We start from the raw sequence: 21,024 nt of genomic DNA on the forward strand, positions 1-21,024 counted from the left end.
TTTTGAATGTTTTATAAATTTGCAACCATTTCTAAAAAACTTTTTTGCTTTATTTTAGAATACAGCTGTAATGTAACAAAATATGGAATAAGTCAAGGGGTCTGAATACTTTCCGAATGCACTGTATTTCTTTGATAAGGCTAGTTTGGTTCATCAGACATAGCTTTAAATGGTGTTCCAGTTATACTTCAGATGTTATGGTTGTCAACACACATTGCCATTAGGTGAATCACTTCATCAGAACCAGTGTTACAGTTGTCAAACTATCAAAGCAAGGAGCGAACTGTTGAAGGCAAATTGTGTTATGAACTGATACTACTACTACTAAGCACAACTGCACTGGATAAAACTTACTGTTGTAAATGGACTGGCCAGGTGTATGGTGAGTACTGAGTTTACTACCCTTCAAATCTAGCAAGTCAGTTAAAATAGCTAATCTACATTGCATTGATATACTACCGTTAGCTCAACGCCTCTCAAATCTATAACAAGCAACAAAATACCCCCTTCGTGTCCCTCGGCGGTTGCTGTCTGGCTATGTTGAACGTTAGTTAGCATTGGCAAGCTAACAGGCTAGTTATCTAAATAGCTGCCCATCTTCCTGGCGCTAGCTTGTTGAGCGAGTCGCTAGCGCGATATGGCTTACTAGTTAACTAGCTTGTTACACTATTCCTCTTACTAATTATCTAACTAGCATGATGGCATTGGCCTGAAACTAATTGGAAATAACTGGTGGTAACAGTTCATTCAGTGACATGGTAAACAAAATATATTTAGAGTCATCTTACCTGTTGTGTCAGAATACGGAAGCGGAGCACCTTCGGCCAGAAATAACGCCGACAGAAAAATTCCAGTCGCCAGCAACAACACAAATCCATGACGGCTCCCCATCCTTTTTAGCTTAGCTAGCTAACTAGCTAATGAGAATCCAAAATCGTCAAATTATAACTTAATACTAATAAACTAAATAAAATGTAAATTTCATTGTTAATAAGTTAAATACATAGCTATATCTACAGGCTAAATGAAAATGCCCGCACCGCAAACATTGTATTATGACTAAACGCGTTGGCTAGCGTCAATAGCAACGACAAGCTAACATGAGCTATCAATGCCTCAAACAATGCCGTTTCATTATCCATGAAAAATAGAAAAGGTCTATTACCTTTCTAGAACAATAATATTTAGATAAATACGCTTTGCCGGCAGTGCTCTACATTTATTCACACGTAATATTTTATCAATAGTCCAAACTGTCAGGCACCACCTCTCCTCAGAGGCGCCATGTTTCTACAACGTCATAGCATGGGGGCGTGCATATTGAGACATATACAATAGCGAATCACAACCCATTAATCTGTATTAATGTACCGATATGACCAATCACTATCATTCTTCGAATTCCCTGTCCACATCCATTGCTTTGTGTCAAACGTAAAGCGAGATGCGTTTTTAGACCAGTCACTTGACATGTGAGGTATGCAAGCAATGTTCCAGTGCTTTATGAAAGATGAACTACTCTACCTGCCTGATTTAATGGACTTGTAGGCTATACATCCAGTGTTTCCCCTATAATTGTTATTTCTTAGTGGGGTGCAAAGGTCTTGGAAAGGTATGCCTATCATATAACATTTTATTGGTCACATGCGCCGAATACAACAGGTGTAGACTTTAGAGTGAAATGATTACTTACGAGCCTATACCCGACAATGCAGATTTAAAAAGTAAGAACAATATTTGCTAAATAAAAAAGTAGATAGGAACACAATAAAAACAATAACGAGGGTATATACAAGGAGTACCTGTACCGAGTCAATGTGCAGGGGTACGAGGTAGTTTAGGTAATTGAGGTAACACAGTATGTACTGGTAGGTAGCTAGTGATAAAAGTGACTAGGCAATCAGGATATATAACTGCGTAGCAGCAGTGTGTGTGTGAGTGTGCCTATGTGTGTGTGTGTATGTCATCATTATGCATGTGTGTGAGTTTATGTAGTATGTGTGTGATGGAGTGTCAGTGTAGTATGCGCAAGTTTACGTAGTATGTGTGTGTTGGAGTGTCAGTGTAGCATGTGTGAGTTTACATAATATGTGTGTGCTGGAGTGTCAGTGTAGTATGTGTGAGTTTATGTAGTATGTGTGTGTTGGAGTGTCAGTGTAGTATGTGTGAGTTTATGTAGTATGTGTGTGTTGGAGTGTCAGTGTAGTATGTGTGAGTTTATGTAGTATGTGTGTGCTGGAGTGTCAGTATAGTATGTGTGAGTTTATGTAGTATGTGTGTGCTGGAGTGTCAGTGTAGTATGTGTGAGTTTACGTAGTATGTGTGTGTTGGAGTGTCAGTGTAGTATGTGTGAGATTATGTAGTATGTGTGTGTTGGAGTGTCAGTGTAGTATGTGTGAGTTTATGTAGTATGCATGTGTTGGAGTGTCAGTGTAGAATGTGTGAGTTTATTGTAGTATGTGTGTGTTGGAGTGTCAGTGTAGTATGTGTGAGATTATGTAGTATGTGTGAGTTTATGTAGTATGTGTGTGTTGGAGTATCAGTGTAGTATGTGTGAGCTTGTGGGTGGAGTCAAATGGGTGTGCATAGAACCAGTACATAAAAAACTGCAATAAAGAAAGAAATAATAAAGAGGTCAATAGCAACAATTTGAACTGAAACCAGTTGACATGAGATAAGATAAGATAAGCCACAATATAGCTAAGTAGACCTATTGGCCTACATTATGTTTTCATATCAATTTGTTTGGCATCTATGTCGAATATGGCAGGGGGAGCCAGGTAGGGAGTTGGACACATCCTTCATATCCAAGCAAAGGGATAACATTGATTACTTTTGACTGAACCTTAGAAACTCTGCTTCTATAGCCTATAGTAAGAAGGTGTGATGGGAGTTTTAAAATCTGTTATTAATGACACATCCTGTGTTGACAGTATTCAGTGTACTTGTTGGTTTATGGACTGGACACATTAAGTAAGTATTTGAAGACCCTAATTGTACTGCTGTGTTTTCATTCCATGTCATGTTTGTTACTTTACACTCACTCAGATGTATCATTTATGGTTATTAATAATCCATACAAAATGCATAACATGGAGTAGATGTTGACTCTGAAGTGGACTGTACTCTGCAGAGGCACCCAGGTTCTTTCCATTCACATCTGTAGAAAATGTGAAATTCTGACTGGGACTTTAATCTCCCCAAAGAGACATATAACCTAGCATCTTTTCTCATCATTGTGGATCATAGTCAACCCTTAATATTTCTACATCGAAAACCCCCATTATGCAATAATGCACCATGGGATAGTTTGGCATTGTTTATTCCTATCAAGCCAATTGACAGGCTGGGTTGGAAGCTCTACCCCCTGCAAGTTAGTTGACAATAGTTGTGAAAAATGTTCTGCTCTGATTAGCTAATGAAGGGGGAGGAGGAGTTCCAATTGCGATGTTATCTCCTAGGGTTTGAGGACAGAGAAACGTCATGTTTGCTTTCTGGATCACAAAGCTGCAGGAGGAGAGTGCTGTTGGGTAATAGGCAAAAATCAAGAGAGGCAGAGATCTGCACATCACTGGCTTACAGAGCGGACACCACCTCACCCAGATAACGGTTAGTACCAGCCAGGCCTTAGAGATATATTATGCATAGATTTTTTTTTTGCAGTTCTGTAGGGATTGATGTATCTTTCTGTGTATTAATTAGTGTTTTTGTGCATCTCAGGGTTTTTAAAGGTGATCCAATGTAATTTGGTCTAATGCAACAAAAAATAGGACATGTGCAGACGCAGACCTCTCACGGTCTCGCTTGGAGACAAAAAATAGGACATGTGCAGACCTCTCACGGTCTCGCTTGGAGACAAAAAATAGGACATGTGCAGACGCAGACCTCTCACGGTCTCGCTTGGAGACAAAAAATAGGACATGTGCAGACGCAGACCTCTCAAAAAATGTTCCTTCAAGTTGCATCGTCAAGACTTTGGACAAATTTGTAATTGTTTTGCAAAATGTATTTAGTGTTTAATTCATAGTGCCACAGCTTGAAAAGTCAAGCAATTGTCATTGAATAAATTCCATAGAAACAGTAGCTATATAGTACCTCGAAGCTAAAGGAGGATAGGCTGATGAGGGATTTGTCTGATGCTTTACAAAAAACACACCCTGACTGTTTGTGTCAGGAAAACACACTGTGTCACTTTCATTTATTGTGATGTGTTTCCCTCTTGTAAGCACGTGTCCCTCAGGCACAGAGAACCATGGCGTTTACAGGGTTGCTGAGAGAGGAGGACATCAGGGCTGCCGTCAAGGCTTGTCAAGGTGAGTCAAACACGTGAACACACCATTACACACACACACACACACCCAAGAGTCCCACTCCCAAGGGCGGTCCTATATTGGGGGAAGGTTGGAGGGTGGATCCAGGTAACCAGGCAGCCAGGGGGCTGGGGAGCAGCAGAGCAGTTACCACCCAGATACCAGTGTTTATGCTGAGCATTGAAGAGAAGTCTAAATCAAGCCAGTCAAGCAGGCTTCATTTGCAGCCCACCAGCATTTAATTATTTAGCTACACATTACATCTGCTTCATAGAGCAGACTAAAACACACCATCCAGAATACACCCACATGGAAATGCTTGTATACTCACGTTCCAGTATATCATCAGCATAACTGTTTGTGGTGTATAATATATTATTCAGACTTCATTAACAGACTTGATCCATCATTCTCTTTCTCTGTTCTTTATGAGTCATTTGGTTTTCATAATGACCTGAGTGACTCTCTGTAACTGCATAAACTGTGAATAAAAATGTATTGATTTAAACATTTGATCTGTAGCATAATGTCACACGATCACATTAGAATGGGTTCCCTGAGGTCTTCTGTGAATCTGTGTGTTTAGATTGTATAATAATGTCCTTAACTACCGTATTATTGTAATGGCTCAGTGGCATTAAAATGCTAGAGGGTTTGTGTTTGTGATCGTGAATGTCTGTAGTAGTCAAATGAAAGTAATTAGAGCGCATGAGAGAATGTTACATCTCTCTATTCATCCCCCTCTCCGTTCTCTCTTCTTGTCATGCTGTCGGATCTCTCTTTCCTCACACTCTTTCACTTCCTCTCGACATCTCTCCGCATTTCTCTTGATCACTTTCCCCATCTCTCCATTAGCTCCAGGCACATTCAACTTCAAGTTGTTCTTTGCACAAGTGGGACTGACCGGCAAGTCAGAGGCAGAGGGCCAACGGGTGTTCAGAGTCCTGGACCAAGACCAGAGTGGATACATAGAGGAAGAGGAGCTGAAGTATGATATGAGTTGGGGAGGGTGGCTGTGTGTAGAGGGAGGGAGGGAGGTGCACATGAAGGGGTTGGTCCCAGAAATGTTCCATTCGCACAAAAAGCTTATTTAGCTCAGATTTTGTGCCCAAATTTCTTTACATCCCTGTTAGTGAGCATTTATTATTTGCCAAGATAATCCATCCACCTGACAGGTGTGGCATATCAAGAAGCTGATTAAACAATAAAAGGCCACTCTAAAATGTGCAGTTTTGTCACACAACCCAATGCCACAGATGTCTCAAGTTTTGAGGGAGTGTGCAATTGGCCTGGTGACTGCAGGAATGTCCACCAGAGCTGTTGCCAGAGAATTTAATGTTCCTTTATCTACCATAAGCCACCTCCCACGTCGTTTTAGAACATGTGACAGTACGTCCAACCGGCCTCACAACAGCAGACTACGTGTAACCACGCCAGCCCAGGACCTCCACATCCAGCTTCTTCACCTGCGGGATTGTCTGAGAACAGACACCTGGACAGCTGATGAAACTATGGGTTTGCACAACTGAAGAATTTCTACAAAACCTGTCAGAAACCATCTCATGGAGGCTTATTTGCCTGCTTGTCGTCCTCACCAGGGTCTTGACCTGACTTCAGTTTGTCGTCAAAACCGACTTCAGTGGACAAATGCTCATCTTCGATGGCTACTGGCACACTGGAGAAGAGGCTCTTCATGGATGAATCCCGGTTTCAACTGTACCAGGCAGATGGTAGACAGCTTGTATGGCGTCATGTTGGTAAGCGGTTTTCTGATGATAACTTTGTGAACAAAGTGTTCTATGGTGGCGGTGGGGTTATGGTATGGGCAGGCATAAGCTATGGACAACGAACACAATTGCATTTTATCAATGGCAATTTGAATGCACAGAGAGACCTTGACGAGATCCTGAGGCCCATTGTCATGCCATTCATCTGCCGCCATCACGTCATATTTCAGAATGATAATGCATGGCCCCATGTCGCAAGGATCTGTTGAAAATTCCTGGAAGCTGAAAATGTCCCAGTTCTTCAATAGCCTACATACTCACCAGATATGTCACCCATTGAGCATGTTTGGGATGCTCTGGATCGACTGATTGTGTTCCAGTTCTCGACAATATCCAGCAACTTCGCACAGCCATTGAAGAGGAGTGGGACAATATTTCACAAGCTACAATCAACAACCTGATCAACTCTATGTGAAAGAGATGTGTCGTGCTGCATGAGACAAATGGTGGTCCCAGCAGATACTGACTGGTTTTCGGACCCACGGCCCTACCTTTATTTTTAAGGTATATGTGACCAACAGATGCATATCTGTATTCCCAGTCATGTGAAATACATAGTTTAGGGCCTAATGAATTCATTTCAGTTTACTGATTTCCTAATATGAACTGTAACTCAGTAAGATCTTTGATCTATACATTATATATCAATAGAATGAAGCAGCATTGACACATGAGATGTAGGTGTAGTTCTTCACTCCTTCTCCTCTCTTTGTTTGTCGATCCCCAGATTATTCCTGCAGAACTTCTCCTCAGGGGCCAGGGAGCTGACTGATGCTGAGACCAGAACTCTCCTAGCGGCAGGAGACAGAGACGGGGATGGAAAGATAGGGATGGAAGGTACAGGTTACAGTACACTCACATAAGCACTACACACAACTGACAGGAGAGCAACAGAGGGACTGTCCAATGCTGACACAAAATATCATCTTGATAATAGTTTAATCTTCATCAGTTGTATATCATTATATTTGATATTATTCCAGATGATAGGGGATATTGCATCTGAAGGAAGGAAGGAATGCTGCAAAGGCATAGTGGAATAAACTAAATAAAAGCAAGTTTTTTCAACGTATGTAATATTCACTGTGATTTGGCTGTGAGGTCACACGTCAGGTGATCACTATATCTCTTTGTCATCGCTCTGTTTCTCTGTTCTCTTGCAGAGTTCTGCGCTTTGCTGAAATGAAGCTTTCACTCCTCATCAGGGCTGTCTCTTTTTTTTCTTTCTTTTGGTACTTTTTACAACGTCTGGAACCCAAAACGCCCAGATTCAGCAAGTCTGGAGGGAAATGCCCACCTCAGCGACTCTATTTACATGCCTGCTGGTCCTCTCCCCGGTTGATGGTGCATCTTGGCACATAAATTCGTAGCTGTGGATATTAGGTGTATAAGAGTGTCAGTCTATCCATTGGGTAACTGGTATGGTTTAATAAAGGATGTAAAACGTAGATATGATGTCCGTGTGTCTTACTACAGTTCCCAAGGTTATGTTAGCGTTTCAGTGCGTATTTGGGTCTAAGCTATTAGCCTGATTACCCCAGTGCATTTTAATTGTGTGTTCTGCATTGCCCTACAAGAGACAACGCAGCTCTAAATGTGATGATATAAGCAAAGTGCCCACGGCCTGTGCAGGCTGCATTTCCGATGCAGTATAAAGCAAGCGAGAGGCTGCGTGCCTATAGCACGCAACCATGGACAAGACTCGGAGCCCGGACGATGCCAACTACAGTCCATCACAAAGTGACGGTAACCTCTTGAGTAGATGGCGACAAGAGAGATCATTCATCAAGACAATGAGATGAGTAGCCTATTGTAAGCATCAATTAAATACATCTTAATCGACTTATACTGTACTGACAGCGATACGTCAGTCTGCAATGAGTCCAGACAGGTTAAATATGGTTAGATGTAGGCAAAACAAAATATGTCGGAAAAATGATAAAAACATTTGATAAACTCATGCAATGTTGTGTGTGTTGTGTATGGCGTGTCCATATCAGGACTAACACCGCCTTCTGCTGGAGATAATTTAAATTAATACTTGTCAGACCTAAACATGCCTATTTCGATAGATGTGTTAACAACTGCCTTTGCCCATGAAGAATCATGTGAATAAAATATAACATTGTATTATCTATTGTAAACGAAAAAGCCGACCGCATTCATTTTGATATATGCATACAATTATGCGTAATGTTTGGGTAGGCTATAGCCTATAGGCTACACTTATAGTCTACATAAAGTCATTTGAGTAGGCTGGAGCCTATAGCAGTGTTCCCCAACTGGCATCCCGCGGGCCGAAATCTGTTCCAAAGTATTCCCACACATAATAGAGAGATATACAGTAACAGTCAAAAGTTTGGACACACCTACTCATTCAAGGGTTTTTCTTTATTTTTACTATTTTCTACATTGTATAATAAGAGTGAAGACATCAAAACTATGAAATAACACATATGGAATCATGTAGTAACCAAAAAAGTGTTAAACAAATCAAAATATATTAGATTTTAGATTCTTCAAAGTAGCCACCCTTTGTCTTGATCTATGCTTTGCACACTCTTGGCATTCTCCCAACCAGCTTCACCTGGAATTATTTTCCAACAGTCTTGAAGGAGTTCCCACATATGCTGGGCACTTGTTGGCTGCTTTTCCTTCACTCTGCGGTTCAACTCACCCCAAACCATCTCAATTGGGTTGAGGTTGGGTGATTGTGGAGGCCAGGTCATCTGATGCAGCACTCCATCACTCTCTTTATTGGTCAAATAGCCCTTACACAGCCTGGAGATGTGTTGGGTCATTGTCCTGTGGAAAAACAAATGATAGTCCCACTAAGCACAAACCAGATGGGATGGCGTATCACTGTAGAATGCTGTGGTAGCCTGCTGGTTAAGTATGCCTTCAATTATAAATAAATCACCATCAGTGTCACCAGCAAAGCACCCCAACACCATCACACCTCCTCCTCCATGTTTCACGGTGGGAACCACACATGCGGAGATAATCCATTCACATTCTCTGTGTCTCACAAAGACATGGCGGTTGGAACCAAAAATCTCGAATTTGGACTCATTAGACCAAAAGACAGATTTCCATGTTAGTTGACAACTCAACCAAATGTAAATCAAAACTAGCCGTTTAACTGATGTATGTGTCCTGTGGGGTGGCTCTGCATGGCATCCCAGTTTCGTAAATAGTTGTATTGATCGAAGGCTTTTCTTTCTCAGGCGGTAAAAGGTGATGGAGGACACTCACGTCGAATTCCATTCATACCCTCTCCATCTGTCTTCATCTCCCAACTGACTGACGGATACTCTATATCCAACACCACACAGGTGACATGCTATTCCCGTTAGTGCAGTGTCGCATTGAGAAAGGAAGGCGTTCTTTCTACCATTCCATCCAGGTATAAACACGATGTCAAGGTGAAGTTGTTTGAGAGCTAATAAACTGTTCGGAGTGTCTATATAGCTGGTGTATGAGCATAGCATTCAACCTTTGTAGCCAGGCCTAGTTCACACACATGGGCGTAAAGGTTGCCGGCATTATTTAAACTCATTGCCTACAAAGAAGGATCAGGTGGTAAGAGGCTTAATTTAAAAAACGTATTTACTGAATCTGTGGACAGTTAACCTGCATGGAATTGTTAATGGTCCTCTATGCAGGGGAGTCGCAGAAGGGTCAGAATGCGTATTACAGTGACTATATCAAAATGTTTCGTGCATAATATGCCTAGCTGTGTTTGTGTCAATTAATAAATCAATTAGATCAATCACGGAAAAGCATGAAGCCATGAAGAGCTGAAGTGTTCTTTTCTACCATGGGTCTACCCTTAGCAACATATCTTAATAGGCTATCATGATATTGACATTCTACCCTGGAAAAAGAAACCAAACATTTTGTAACTTTATGAGCTTAAAATGTTTTTACATTGTATCAATAGGGTTGGCCTGCGACTGAAAATTGATATCCCCAAACAACAGATTTTCTTTTATCTGCCCAGATGCGTGAATGGTTGGTCCATGAAGTCACTCCCTAGCCTACTTTGGTTTCAAGGCGGCTATGACCTTGCCATGTCTTTAGGCACTCACACACGTGGCCCTAACTCAGAGCCCCTGAACAACCTAATTTGTTACGTTAAAAATAGCAATTATTTAGCAAAACCGATGCTGATATAGTAACGGGGACTCAAACTCCTATAAATGGTGTGGGTCACGGTAATACAAAACAGAAGGAAATGGGTTAGGGTCAGCCAACTCGAGTTATCCACTGTTTTTCACTTGCCTTCACGCAGCGTAAAGGTGAGTAGGATGTGCGCTCTCCGAAGGAACTTCAGTGCGCAAAGGGATCTCAGATGGGGGCATTGAATTGGAATACATCAGAATAGTGAATATGGAACCAAAATCTTACATGGAGCACTGGACCTCTCAGTAAAAATTGATTAAAAACATTTTAGGGACAATTTTCAGCAGAGGCAAACTTGATCATTTATGGACAGCAGTTGTGAAGGTGGATAACACTTTGAGCTTCTTACCATCCGTTATAATCATTAGTCACTGATTTGTTCTCCTCTTTATTTTATTTATTTGCAAAACAATAAGATTATGATAATTAGAAGACAAAATAGAAGTACACGTGCAGCGTGTATGGAGAGGTAAAAAAAACAAAACGGGGCTTGTAAAGCACCTCCTTTCAAATAGAGAAAAATAAAGAGTAATCGAATGGAATAACTAATAGTTTTATTTTTTACAAATGCCAGATGTTACTCAAAAGAGACAATCACCAAAAGCTATGCCTCGAAAAGTTGGGTTTCCTGAGATGGGGGTCATTGTCTAAATGCCTCTGATAGGCGTGAAATAGAGGGTGATTCTGTTACAGATGTCGTGAATGTAATTCCATTTACTGACTCATATTACACACTCGTATTACAAGCAAACCCAAAAAATAGTAGCCTATATTTACCACATAAACAATACGCCTATAATTATTTAAAATAGTCTATTTAACCTTTTACACTCGTGGAAATTGGCTTATATGGATAGGGACAAATTGAAATGTTTCTTGCAGAAGAAATATGAAAATCATATGCATAACAATGGTATCAATTGAAAGGGAACAGTTTGAAAATGATGGGAAAATTATTAGACACAACGGTTCACCTGACTGACACAAGACTGAATCCAAACATTACGTTGTTGATTTTATGTGCGTTTTACTTCTCGTACTTCTCGTGCATTTTACTTCTATGTGCATTTTACTTCTCGCGGCATTTGTTGATAACGAAATCTGAAAATACTATGGAAACATTCAGTAACATGACACGAACATTCCTGGAAAATGCGGGTTAGGTGCAAAATAAGACAAATAAATGACAAGGTTTGAGTGAGAGGACAACCTGGTGTCTCCAAGTGGCCACACACCTCTCCAAATTGTGCACAGTTCCTAAGTCATTTTACTCAAAGAAGAGTCTTCAACTATAAGGTGCTTTTTTTTTTAAGCTCTCCTAGAGCAAGTACACATAGTTATTTTGTGAGTAACACAACCCTGCAACCCTGCCATCACACAATTACTGTTGTTGTTTACAAAATCCCAAAACAGTCCATTATAAATTGCAATCTGGGTCAGGCGAGCATGATTTAAAAGCATGTTCTGTTGCCAACACGATATTACAGTTTTAGGCTTTCACAATGCAATTCAGGGAAAAATATAATAATTTTGGTGCGCTTTGAAGGGAGTCATTAGTGCATTCTGGTGCATGTTCCGCGGCTAATTTTCTTCACAAAAGACAAACATAGGCTCATTATGTTCAGAACAACGCAGGGTAAGACGAAATTTCATATTCTAACTGTACATCAGAAACATTGACACTGTATGTGACATGGGTTTTAGGATATGAAAATGTGAAGTGCACATTTGGACTCATGGGTGTTTGGCTTGCTTATATGACATCAAAGTGGTATTTATTATAATCTTCAACGTCTCCTTTTTCAAAAATACATAGAGTCTTCATAATTTACAGCATTTTCCTCAGACAACAAAACATTTGCAAAAGTTTCCCAATTAGCGGGAGTGATGGGGCCAGGCTGCAACTGTCGTATGAGGTGCTCAAGTTCCAACACAAGTTCAGAACAGCTGTCAGTCAAAGTAAAATAAAAACATACAGTGCTGTGAAGTGCAGAGCCAGAGCTTTGACGTCATGTATAGCCACTGCTCTCTGATTTAGGAGTTTATCAGTGCCCAAATTTGCCATTTTCAATCCATATAGGTGTGAATGTAAAGGGCTACAATGTAATGTAGCTTTAAAAACATTATTTCCCCACATGTCACTAATTTGTCAAAGTGATGAAAAAAAAGATTACATTATAAATGCTTCTACACGCTGAAAAGATTGAGAAATTGGTAATTAGTCAAATCTGTGGCCGAACCGACTAGCACTGCATGTTTTGCGCCAAGTTGGAGTTGTGCGCATGACGCACACGTTTGGATCGATTTACAGAGTTGGCATCTATTTCTTCCCACAGTGGCAAATAAAATATAATACTACTCATTTAAAAACGTTAAAATATATATCTTGTCTTTCTATTCATCTTAATTTTAACCTTAATGTAACCTCGTGGGTTATTCACTCTTGAAAACAACGTCTAAATGTGACCCCTATAGTGTTGACAGTGTTAACAGTTAAATGTAAGAACATTATAATTTCCCAGACAATGGCCGCACTTCTTGCTGCAGCTGATGTGACCGCTCAGGTACGAATTATACCAGTTTGTCAACAAAAATCAGCAGGTCCAATTTTTCTTCACTTCAAACCTACTATGTCAGATTGTGTTTCACTTGTGTGTTTCACAAAGTACTCGTTGTATAGTATACTTTCTACAGTGCATAATAGAGCCAGAAAAGATGCTCAATATATCACCAGCATAGACAGATAACACCATAGTGCCCATGAAGCTCATCACTAAGCTAAGGACCCTGGGACTAAACACCTCCCTCTGCAACTGGATCCTGGACTTCCTGACGGGTGCCCCCAGGTGGTAAGGCTAGGCAACAACACGTCTGCCATGCTGATCCCCAACACTGGGGCCCCTCAGGGGTGTGTACTTAGTCCCCTCCTGTACTCCCTGTTCACCCACGACTGCGGGGCCAAACACGACTCCAACACCATCATTAAGTTTGCTGACGACACAACAGTGGTAGGCCTGATCACCGAGAACGATGAGACAACCTATAGGGAGGTCAGATAATTGGCAGTGTGGTGCCAGGACAACAACCTCTTCCTCAATGTGAGCAAGACAAAGGAGCTGATCGTGAACTACAGGAAAAGGAGGGCCGAACAGGCCACCATTAACATCAACAGGGCTGTAGTGTAGTGGAGCGGGTCGAGAGTTTCAAATTCCTTGTCCACATCACCAACAAACTATCATGATCCAAACACACCAAGACAGTCGTGAAGAGGGCTCCCTCAGGAGACTGAAAAGATTTGGCATGGGTCCCCAGATCCTCAAAAAGTTCTACAGCTGCACCATTGAGAGCATCCTGACCGGTTGCATCACCGCCAGGTATGACAACTGCTCCACATCTGACCCTAAGGTGCTACAGAGGGTAGTGTGTACGGCCCGATACATCCCTGGGGCCAAGCTTCCTGCCATCCAGGGCCTCTATACCAGGCGGTGCCTGAGAAAGGCCCTGAAAATTGTCAAAGACTCCAGCCACCCTAGTCATAGAGAGTTTTCTCTGCTAGCGGTACCGGAGCACCAAGTCTAGGACCAAAAGGCTCCTTAACAGCTTCTAGACCCAAGCCATAAGACTGCTGAACAATTCATCAAATGGCCACCGGACTATTTACAATTTCCAATAACACATTTGTATATTTGGTACACATTTGAGGCGTTATAGTTGGTTTATTCATCATCATGCTGTACAACTGATATACATGGAGTCCACAGTGAATGAAATGCTGACCTGCAGGTTCACCTCTCAACACTGCAGCAAACATAGCAGAAAGTAAATGGCTAAAGAAACAGTAATACATTTACATTTTTGTAATATTTACAAAACTTTAAAACAATAAAACTTTCAAACAATAAAATAGAATAGTAGGAGTACTTGATGATGTTGTGAGGGGTCCTTGATGATGTTGTGAGGGGTACTTGATGATGTTGTGAGGGGTCCTTGATGATGTTGTGAGGGGTCCTTGATGATGTTGTGAGGGGTCCTTGATGATGTTGTGAGAGGTCCTTGATGATGTTGTGAAAGGTCCTTGATGATGTTGAGGGCCTTCCTCAGGCATCGCTTGGAGTAGATGTCCTGTATGGGTGGGAGTACAGTACCTGTGATGTACTGGGCCGTCTTCAACACCTGCTGAAGGGCATTGCAGTCGAGAGCGGAGCAGTTTCCATAACAGACCTTCCAGGATCCAGTTGCTGAGGGTGGTTTCCTGACCCAGGGCCCTGAGTTTGGTGATGAGCTTGCCGCCATCTTGTTTATTTCAAATATTCTCATTGATCAAGACAGGTGAGTGTCATTCAACGCAACACTTAATTTCTGAGTTGCGCTCATGACATGCGGCACCTGAGAGAAGATTTGAAAAAGGTGGCGTCTTACACATTGCTGGATTACTTTATGGAGCAAAAAAAGGATTTTGTTTAATAATGGAACATTTTCTAAATTCAAACGAACCACCTGCAACTAGACATGGAAGTTTAAAAGACATGCGTTGTCTTCATGGTCGGGAATTGAGGAAGTATCACCAAGAAAATGTTAGTTGAAAATTCTCTGTGCAAAATGCATTACACTAAGTAACAATCAGCAAGCTGGAACAGTAATACTGGTCTGAGTAGACAAAGTTTTATAAGCTACACTAAACCAACATCCCTCCCTCCATCATCTCTCTCTCTCTGGCTGTTCCTGCAGAACTTCTCTGCCAGCGACAGAGTACTCACAGACAAAGTGACCAAGGTTTTCCTGGTGGCTGAGGACGAGGATGGTGATGGCAAGATTGGAGTTGACAGTAAGAGAACTTTAACCCAGCTCATCATGGTTGAGGGACACTGCAGGGATGATATGTTGGTGTACTGGTAACAAAGAAATTGGACATATAGCTGGGACCCAGAGTTTTTCCTGACCACATGACGTTAACAAGGAAAAACAACACTAGAGGAGATTTGCTACATTGACTGCCTTGTGTGTATAAGAGCAAGAGGTTTTTGTCTTTTTTTCAGTACTACTGCAGCAGGTGGACACTGATTTTCTGATTTGTTGACTGCATCGTATTATTCAAACATGAACTATATGGTCAATATTCTTGGTTGAGCATATTTTGCACAATACTAATGATAATTAAACTCTATCCACATTTCACAGAGTTTCCTGCCCTTGTAAAGGCATAATTGTCCATTGACCAAGATCCACCGCTTTTCACGGAACCAGAATCACTAACTTTCAGCTAAATTCATATTTTTATTTATTTATGCGGACTATATTTCTCAAGATGGAGCACAATGTCCTTACAGTGTATTGTTAATGGTATTTGGATGTGTTATAATGATCTGAAAATGGCTTGTGAAAATTGTACAATCGTATCTACACTTTCGAGGAATAGTGAAAACCCAGTAATAAATACTATTTTGGTGTAAACATTGTCTTTCCAGCTTTGCCCCTCGATGCTTTCGAAACCAATGTGGTGAGAAATAAGGCTTAGTTCCAGATTTATAATGTATGTGCTGTCTTGTGAACTCCTTTGTCACTATCACACCAAGACAGCACAAACAGATCTGGAATTCAGGCTTTTGGAGAACATTTGAGGAGTTTTCAAATGTATCCTGTGTGTCTATCTATAAGGTCATTGCTAGTGTGAGAGGTTACGAGGGGAGAGAGAGAGACGTGCACCTGTTTTAATAACGCCCAGATCGGAGAGGGGAGTCCTGTAGGATTTGGACCAGGTCCTGGCATGCTTCTAGTGTGGGGGAAGTCCTTGGGCATCACTGGTATACTTCCTAAGGGATTTGCAGAGGATATATTTCATATTACTCTGATAGAGCCTTGCAGGTCTGCCCGCCTGCTGCCCCCTCATGGATCCTCCCTCTCTGGATGGCACTTCCACTTTGGTGAAGGGGACAAAGTGCTGGAGAAAACTGACACTGCAACAGAATGGCCAAGAATAGCCTTGTGTCATTATGTTGAGTCAGCGGGACATTTTAAATACATGTTAAATACAGTGTAACCAGTGTGTGGGGTTCCCTTATAAATACTTAAGGAGATGGTGGTATTTTCAGTCATGTCAGATTGTGTTTATCTGCATAATTTTTGAAAACTTGTGGCACATCTTGCAATGTATTTGTAGGTTGTTTATTTGACATATAATTAAAAGTGACTTACAGTAAATAATTTACAGTAGCTAACTAACAATTGTCCTATTATAGCTTATCTAAGATAATTAATTCCATATCCTCTCATTTAACAGTCAAAACATGTACACAGACTGTGTTCAGCCAATCAGTGTATCACTGACCCCATTGGTGCAACATAGTAACTACCCAACTAAGGAATGTATCCGGTAATACAACACGCAACACTTTTGCGACATAAGCGTGCCGCAATCAATTCATTTTCCAGACAGAAAAATAGGTGTCGTGATAGTTTATCCCCGCACAACACCTCCAGTCAAAGATAGGACAGTGATGCCACCTGCAGAAAAAAATATAATGTTCGCTGTAAACTTTAATATACATTTGCTGTAAAACTGCGTAATGAACAGTTAAACATTATGGTGGAATGGTGCATTGTGTTCTATCCAGTAGCCAAACCATGTGAAAGTAATAAACAGTATATCGACGTTTGTTTTGAGACATATTTTCCTTTATTTTCCAAGTACTCTGAGCGATGTAAAGGGTAACAAAAATATACAAATGCAAAGGACTTGAGCGTGCAGTATAGGCTAGACATGAAGTATAGTACAACTTACTGTAGGCTACTCCACATGATCGTATTACATTTATAGGCTTACAGAAGCGGCAGACACTTTTTGGCTATGCACGTTTAGTCCGGGATACACCAATGAATGTGGAAGATCATGCGTAAATTTGCTTTCACGAGACATTGCATGATAAAATCTTAGGCAATCATAAAAATGTTGCAAGTAAATTGCTCTCATGTAAAATATTAAACGTTTAGTGTAGCCTCATTTCTTATAATATGAAACTATTAAATCATAAAAGCATCATATTTTCTCTAAACCAACACGGTTTACGCACATCCAATACTTCACCTTAATGCAATTAATGATTGGAAACTCTTACAAAGACATTCAGAGTAACACAAAATCGTTTTAAACAGACCTCTCAAGTCCAGCATATGCATGCATATTACATGAACACTACAACCCTCCTTAGAAACTTCACTAATGACCGCGTTGATATCCATAGGCTACAAGAACCTCTCAATATAAACGGTCAGAATCTTTTTAGCAACCGTCGATTCCATCCCTATCACTCAGCAGAACATATTCTTAGCAATGGGGGATATTATGGACTTTTTTCAAACGCACCTTTTAAGCATCTTCATTTATGAAACTTAAAATAGATCGGATCTCTTGCCAGTGGACAATCCCCCCACCCCCTCCGGTGTCGGTTACATTATGCCTCGGGTTTCGGTTGAGTGAAAGTATATAAGGTCAGCAGTATCGATGGGAACACCACTCGCTGCAGTCGCCTGAAGTCTTCTCTATCAACCGTTCACCAAAGACGTCAGAGGTGAGTTTCAGTGCGGTGCGAAGGAAGTACAGGAACCCAGGATCCAGAAAAATGCAACAGCATCCAGGCTTTTGCTGTACATTTTATCATATGCGCTCTTTACAATTTACGTGGGACTGCAAGCCGTTGCGTCATCCAAAACACCCAAAGGCTGAGATGTTGTTTCTGTATTTGGACGCACCCCGGAGCGGGACGGATTTGGACAATTGCAAATCAGTTTCTCAGATGGAACGTTTGGAATGCACATCAACATCTTTATCAAAGACCAACATGTGCAGTGGGCTGCCTTAACTATCAGGGCTTTCCTTTTGGGAACCACTAAAAACGTTTCAATTGGATTTGATATGAATTCCCAAATTACACCCATTGGTCGAGACAGACACATTTGAGGGCAGCTTGACACATTTGATTTGATCTGGCTCATTGCGTTATAATCACACGGATGGTGAAAGGGGCTCTACTTTTATCAAAAGACCACCAGCCAAATGCCGGTAAACAGTGGCTGGTCGGTTTGAAATATTTGTTTGACATCCTGCGTAATGAAGTGGATTATCTATTTTAAATTCAATAAAATGGATTGAGTCGTGCTGAAATTTTGTTTGGTAGAAAGTCCGAGTGTTTGGTGATTTGTTCCTATTTTTTATCATAATTTTTTTGTGCCCTGGTATTGCACAACATAATAATAGTTTAGTACTTGCCTGGTAATAACCTCTCAAACATGTTGTAGATTAAATGCAATGCTCAATACCGAACGTTGAAATGCTAAATCAAAATTGTATTAAAGTAACAATTTCTCCCTTTTTTTCAACATTCAGCTCAAAATGGCCTGTGCCCATCTGTGTAAAGAGGCTGACATCAAAACCGCATTGGAAGCGTGCAAAGGTAGGCCCTAGTTCGTTTACTTCCCCCTCCACCTAAAAAGCCCTTTCAACACAAGTATGTTGTATGATAAATGTGAAATTAGCAATATGAACACACGATTACCTCTCTAGGCTGTAGTTGCATTGTGTGTTTACTTGCAGGTTACACAATAGGCATATATCCTTCATATTTGCGTTACAGCCGCCGACAGCTTCAACTTCAAGACCTTCTTCCATACGATTGGCTTTGCCTCGAAGTCCGCCGACGACGTCAAGAAGGCTTTCAAGGTCATTGACCAGGATGCAAGTGGCTTTATTGAGGTGGAGGAGCTGAAGTAAGAGCCATGCACCATTACAGTACAAATAACAGACAATTGATTAAACCAATGCAGGAGACTGTCCACTTTATCCAATTGTATCCGTGCGCATGCATTGTAAAAGTCAGGGTACATTAGTGCATTGGTCTGCATACATTCAAATTAAACTAAACTAATATTTGTGTCTCTTTCTCTAGGCTGTTCCTTCAGAACTTTTGCCCCAAGGCCAGGGTACTTACCGATGCAGAGACAAAGGCTTTCCTCAAGGCTGGTGATGCCGATGGTGATGGCATGATTGGAATTGATGGTACGAAACATAGCCTACATGGGATAATCAATGCGTTAACCAATGTCACTTGCATACATACAGTGGTGTAATGTACTTAAGTAAAACTACTTTAAAGTACTACTTAAGTAGTATTTGGGGGGTATCTGTACTTTACTTTACTATTCATATTTTAGACTACTTTCACTTTTACTTCACTACATTCCTAAAGAAAATGATGTACTTTTTACTCCATACGTTTTCCTTCACCCAAAAGTACTCGTTACATGTTGAATGCTTAGCAGGACAGGAAAATGGTCCAATTCATGCACTTATCAAGAGAACATCCCTGGTCATCACTACTGCCTCTTATCTGGCTGACTCACTACACACAAATTCATATTCTGTCAAATTGATGTCTGAGTGTTGGAGTGTACCCCTGGCTATCTGTACATTTTAAATGCAAGAACATGGTACCATCTGCTTTGCTTAATATAAGGAATTTGAAATTATTTATACTTGTGGTACTTAAGTATATTTTACAAATTCCATTTACTTTTGATACTTAAGTATATTTAGAACCAAATACTTTTAGACTTTCACTCAAGTAGTATTTTACTGGGTGACTTTCACTTTTACTTGAGTAACTTTCTATTAAGGTATCTTTACTTTTACTCAAGTATGACAATTGGGTACTTTTTTCACCACTGCTTGAATATTAATAACGATGTTTATGATCTGGTGTCAATCTATATTAAGGCCTAAGAAAGTACATGAACGTTATAAGACACTGGAAAGGGTTAATGGTTGTATTTTTCTTTTGCAGAGTTCGCTGTATTGGTTAAGCAATAAAGAGCAACTGACCAAGACCTCACCTGAAGAAACAATATTGCCCAAGACCTCCCCATTTCATCTGAATATAAATACTTTTTATACATTTGCTTGCAAGAAGTTTCCTCCTGTGCGGCACACTGTCCAAAATGATGATTGTGAATGTAGCGCGGATGTGTTCATGTCTTATACGAATTTTGCTTACTGTAAAATCTATGATGCACTTTTCAGGAAAGGACGATAGATAAAAAATAATCAATATTCTTTTGGAATAAAAGGTCTTTGTATTATTTCCTATTTAATTAATCAAATGTGTTTATCTGAGTTCAGATGCCATAAGTTTAACTTCACACACATAAATGGAACCGGTTTATATGAACTGTAATTGAGAAAACGCCTGCCATTTTATTCGCTAATAATTATACATAATAATTCATGACACATAGTCTATTTGTCATGTTTTGCTGATAATAAAAAAAACACGACGATCATTGTGCAAGTACAAGTTTACACACAAAGGCGCACAGGCACACACAAACCGAGGTGTGAGACAGAGAGACAGAGAGACAGAGCGAGAGAGAAGGACAATAAAAGTCAATAAAACAAATGACAGCATGGCCAAGCACCAATTTAGTTTTTCCGCCCTCATATGAAAATAGGTAACATAAATGTTCTACTTAAACAATATATTCATCCATAATTGACTTCCTATCCTAGACTAGAGACAATGATTGGGAGTTCAAGTGATTCCAATTATGTTCGACACAGTACCGTAGAGCATTGGTTCCTAACCGGGGGTACTAGGACCCCTGGGGGTACTTGGCCTATCTGCAGGGGGTACTCGAGAAGACTCATGAGACCATAGACCTACTGGTAAAATGCACATGAGGGGGTACTCCAGGGG

General features: G+C 40.6%; 2 protein-coding genes across 3 annotated transcripts; both read left to right on the forward strand.

Moving 5' to 3' along the window:
- Nucleotides 1–364: 364 nt before the first annotated feature.
- Nucleotides 365–7,545, forward strand: LOC110538786 (parvalbumin beta). 2 transcript variants are annotated; one of them, XM_036972980.1, is made up of 6 exons: nt 365–382; nt 3,462–3,609; nt 4,227–4,313; nt 5,166–5,298; nt 6,825–6,934; nt 7,261–7,545. In XM_036972980.1, the coding sequence occupies exons 1-6, from the start codon at nt 380–382 to the stop codon at nt 7,281–7,283; spliced, it is 504 nt and encodes a 167-aa protein (XP_036828875.1). In that variant the 5' UTR covers nt 365–379; the 3' UTR covers nt 7,284–7,545. The 2 variants fall into 2 exon arrangements, with proteins under 2 accessions (XP_036828875.1, XP_036828876.1); XM_036972981.1 differs by lacking the exon at nt 365–382 and having other exon boundaries at nt 3,453–3,609.
- A 10,151-nt stretch (nt 7,546–17,696) lies between these two features.
- LOC110538785 (parvalbumin beta 1) lies at nt 17,697–20,417 on the forward strand. The gene is made up of 5 exons (XM_036972962.1): nt 17,697–17,847; nt 18,663–18,729; nt 18,910–19,042; nt 19,222–19,331; nt 20,116–20,417. The coding sequence occupies exons 2-5, from the start codon at nt 18,669–18,671 to the stop codon at nt 20,139–20,141; spliced, it is 330 nt and encodes a 109-aa protein (XP_036828857.1). The 5' UTR covers nt 17,697–17,847; nt 18,663–18,668; the 3' UTR covers nt 20,142–20,417.
- The last annotated feature ends 607 nt before the right edge of the window (nt 20,418–21,024 follow it).

This window comes from Oncorhynchus mykiss, unplaced genomic scaffold (assembly GCF_013265735.2).
Source record: "Oncorhynchus mykiss isolate Arlee unplaced genomic scaffold, USDA_OmykA_1.1 un_scaffold_215, whole genome shotgun sequence".
NCBI classification, from domain to species: Eukaryota; Metazoa; Chordata; class Actinopteri; order Salmoniformes; family Salmonidae; genus Oncorhynchus; species Oncorhynchus mykiss.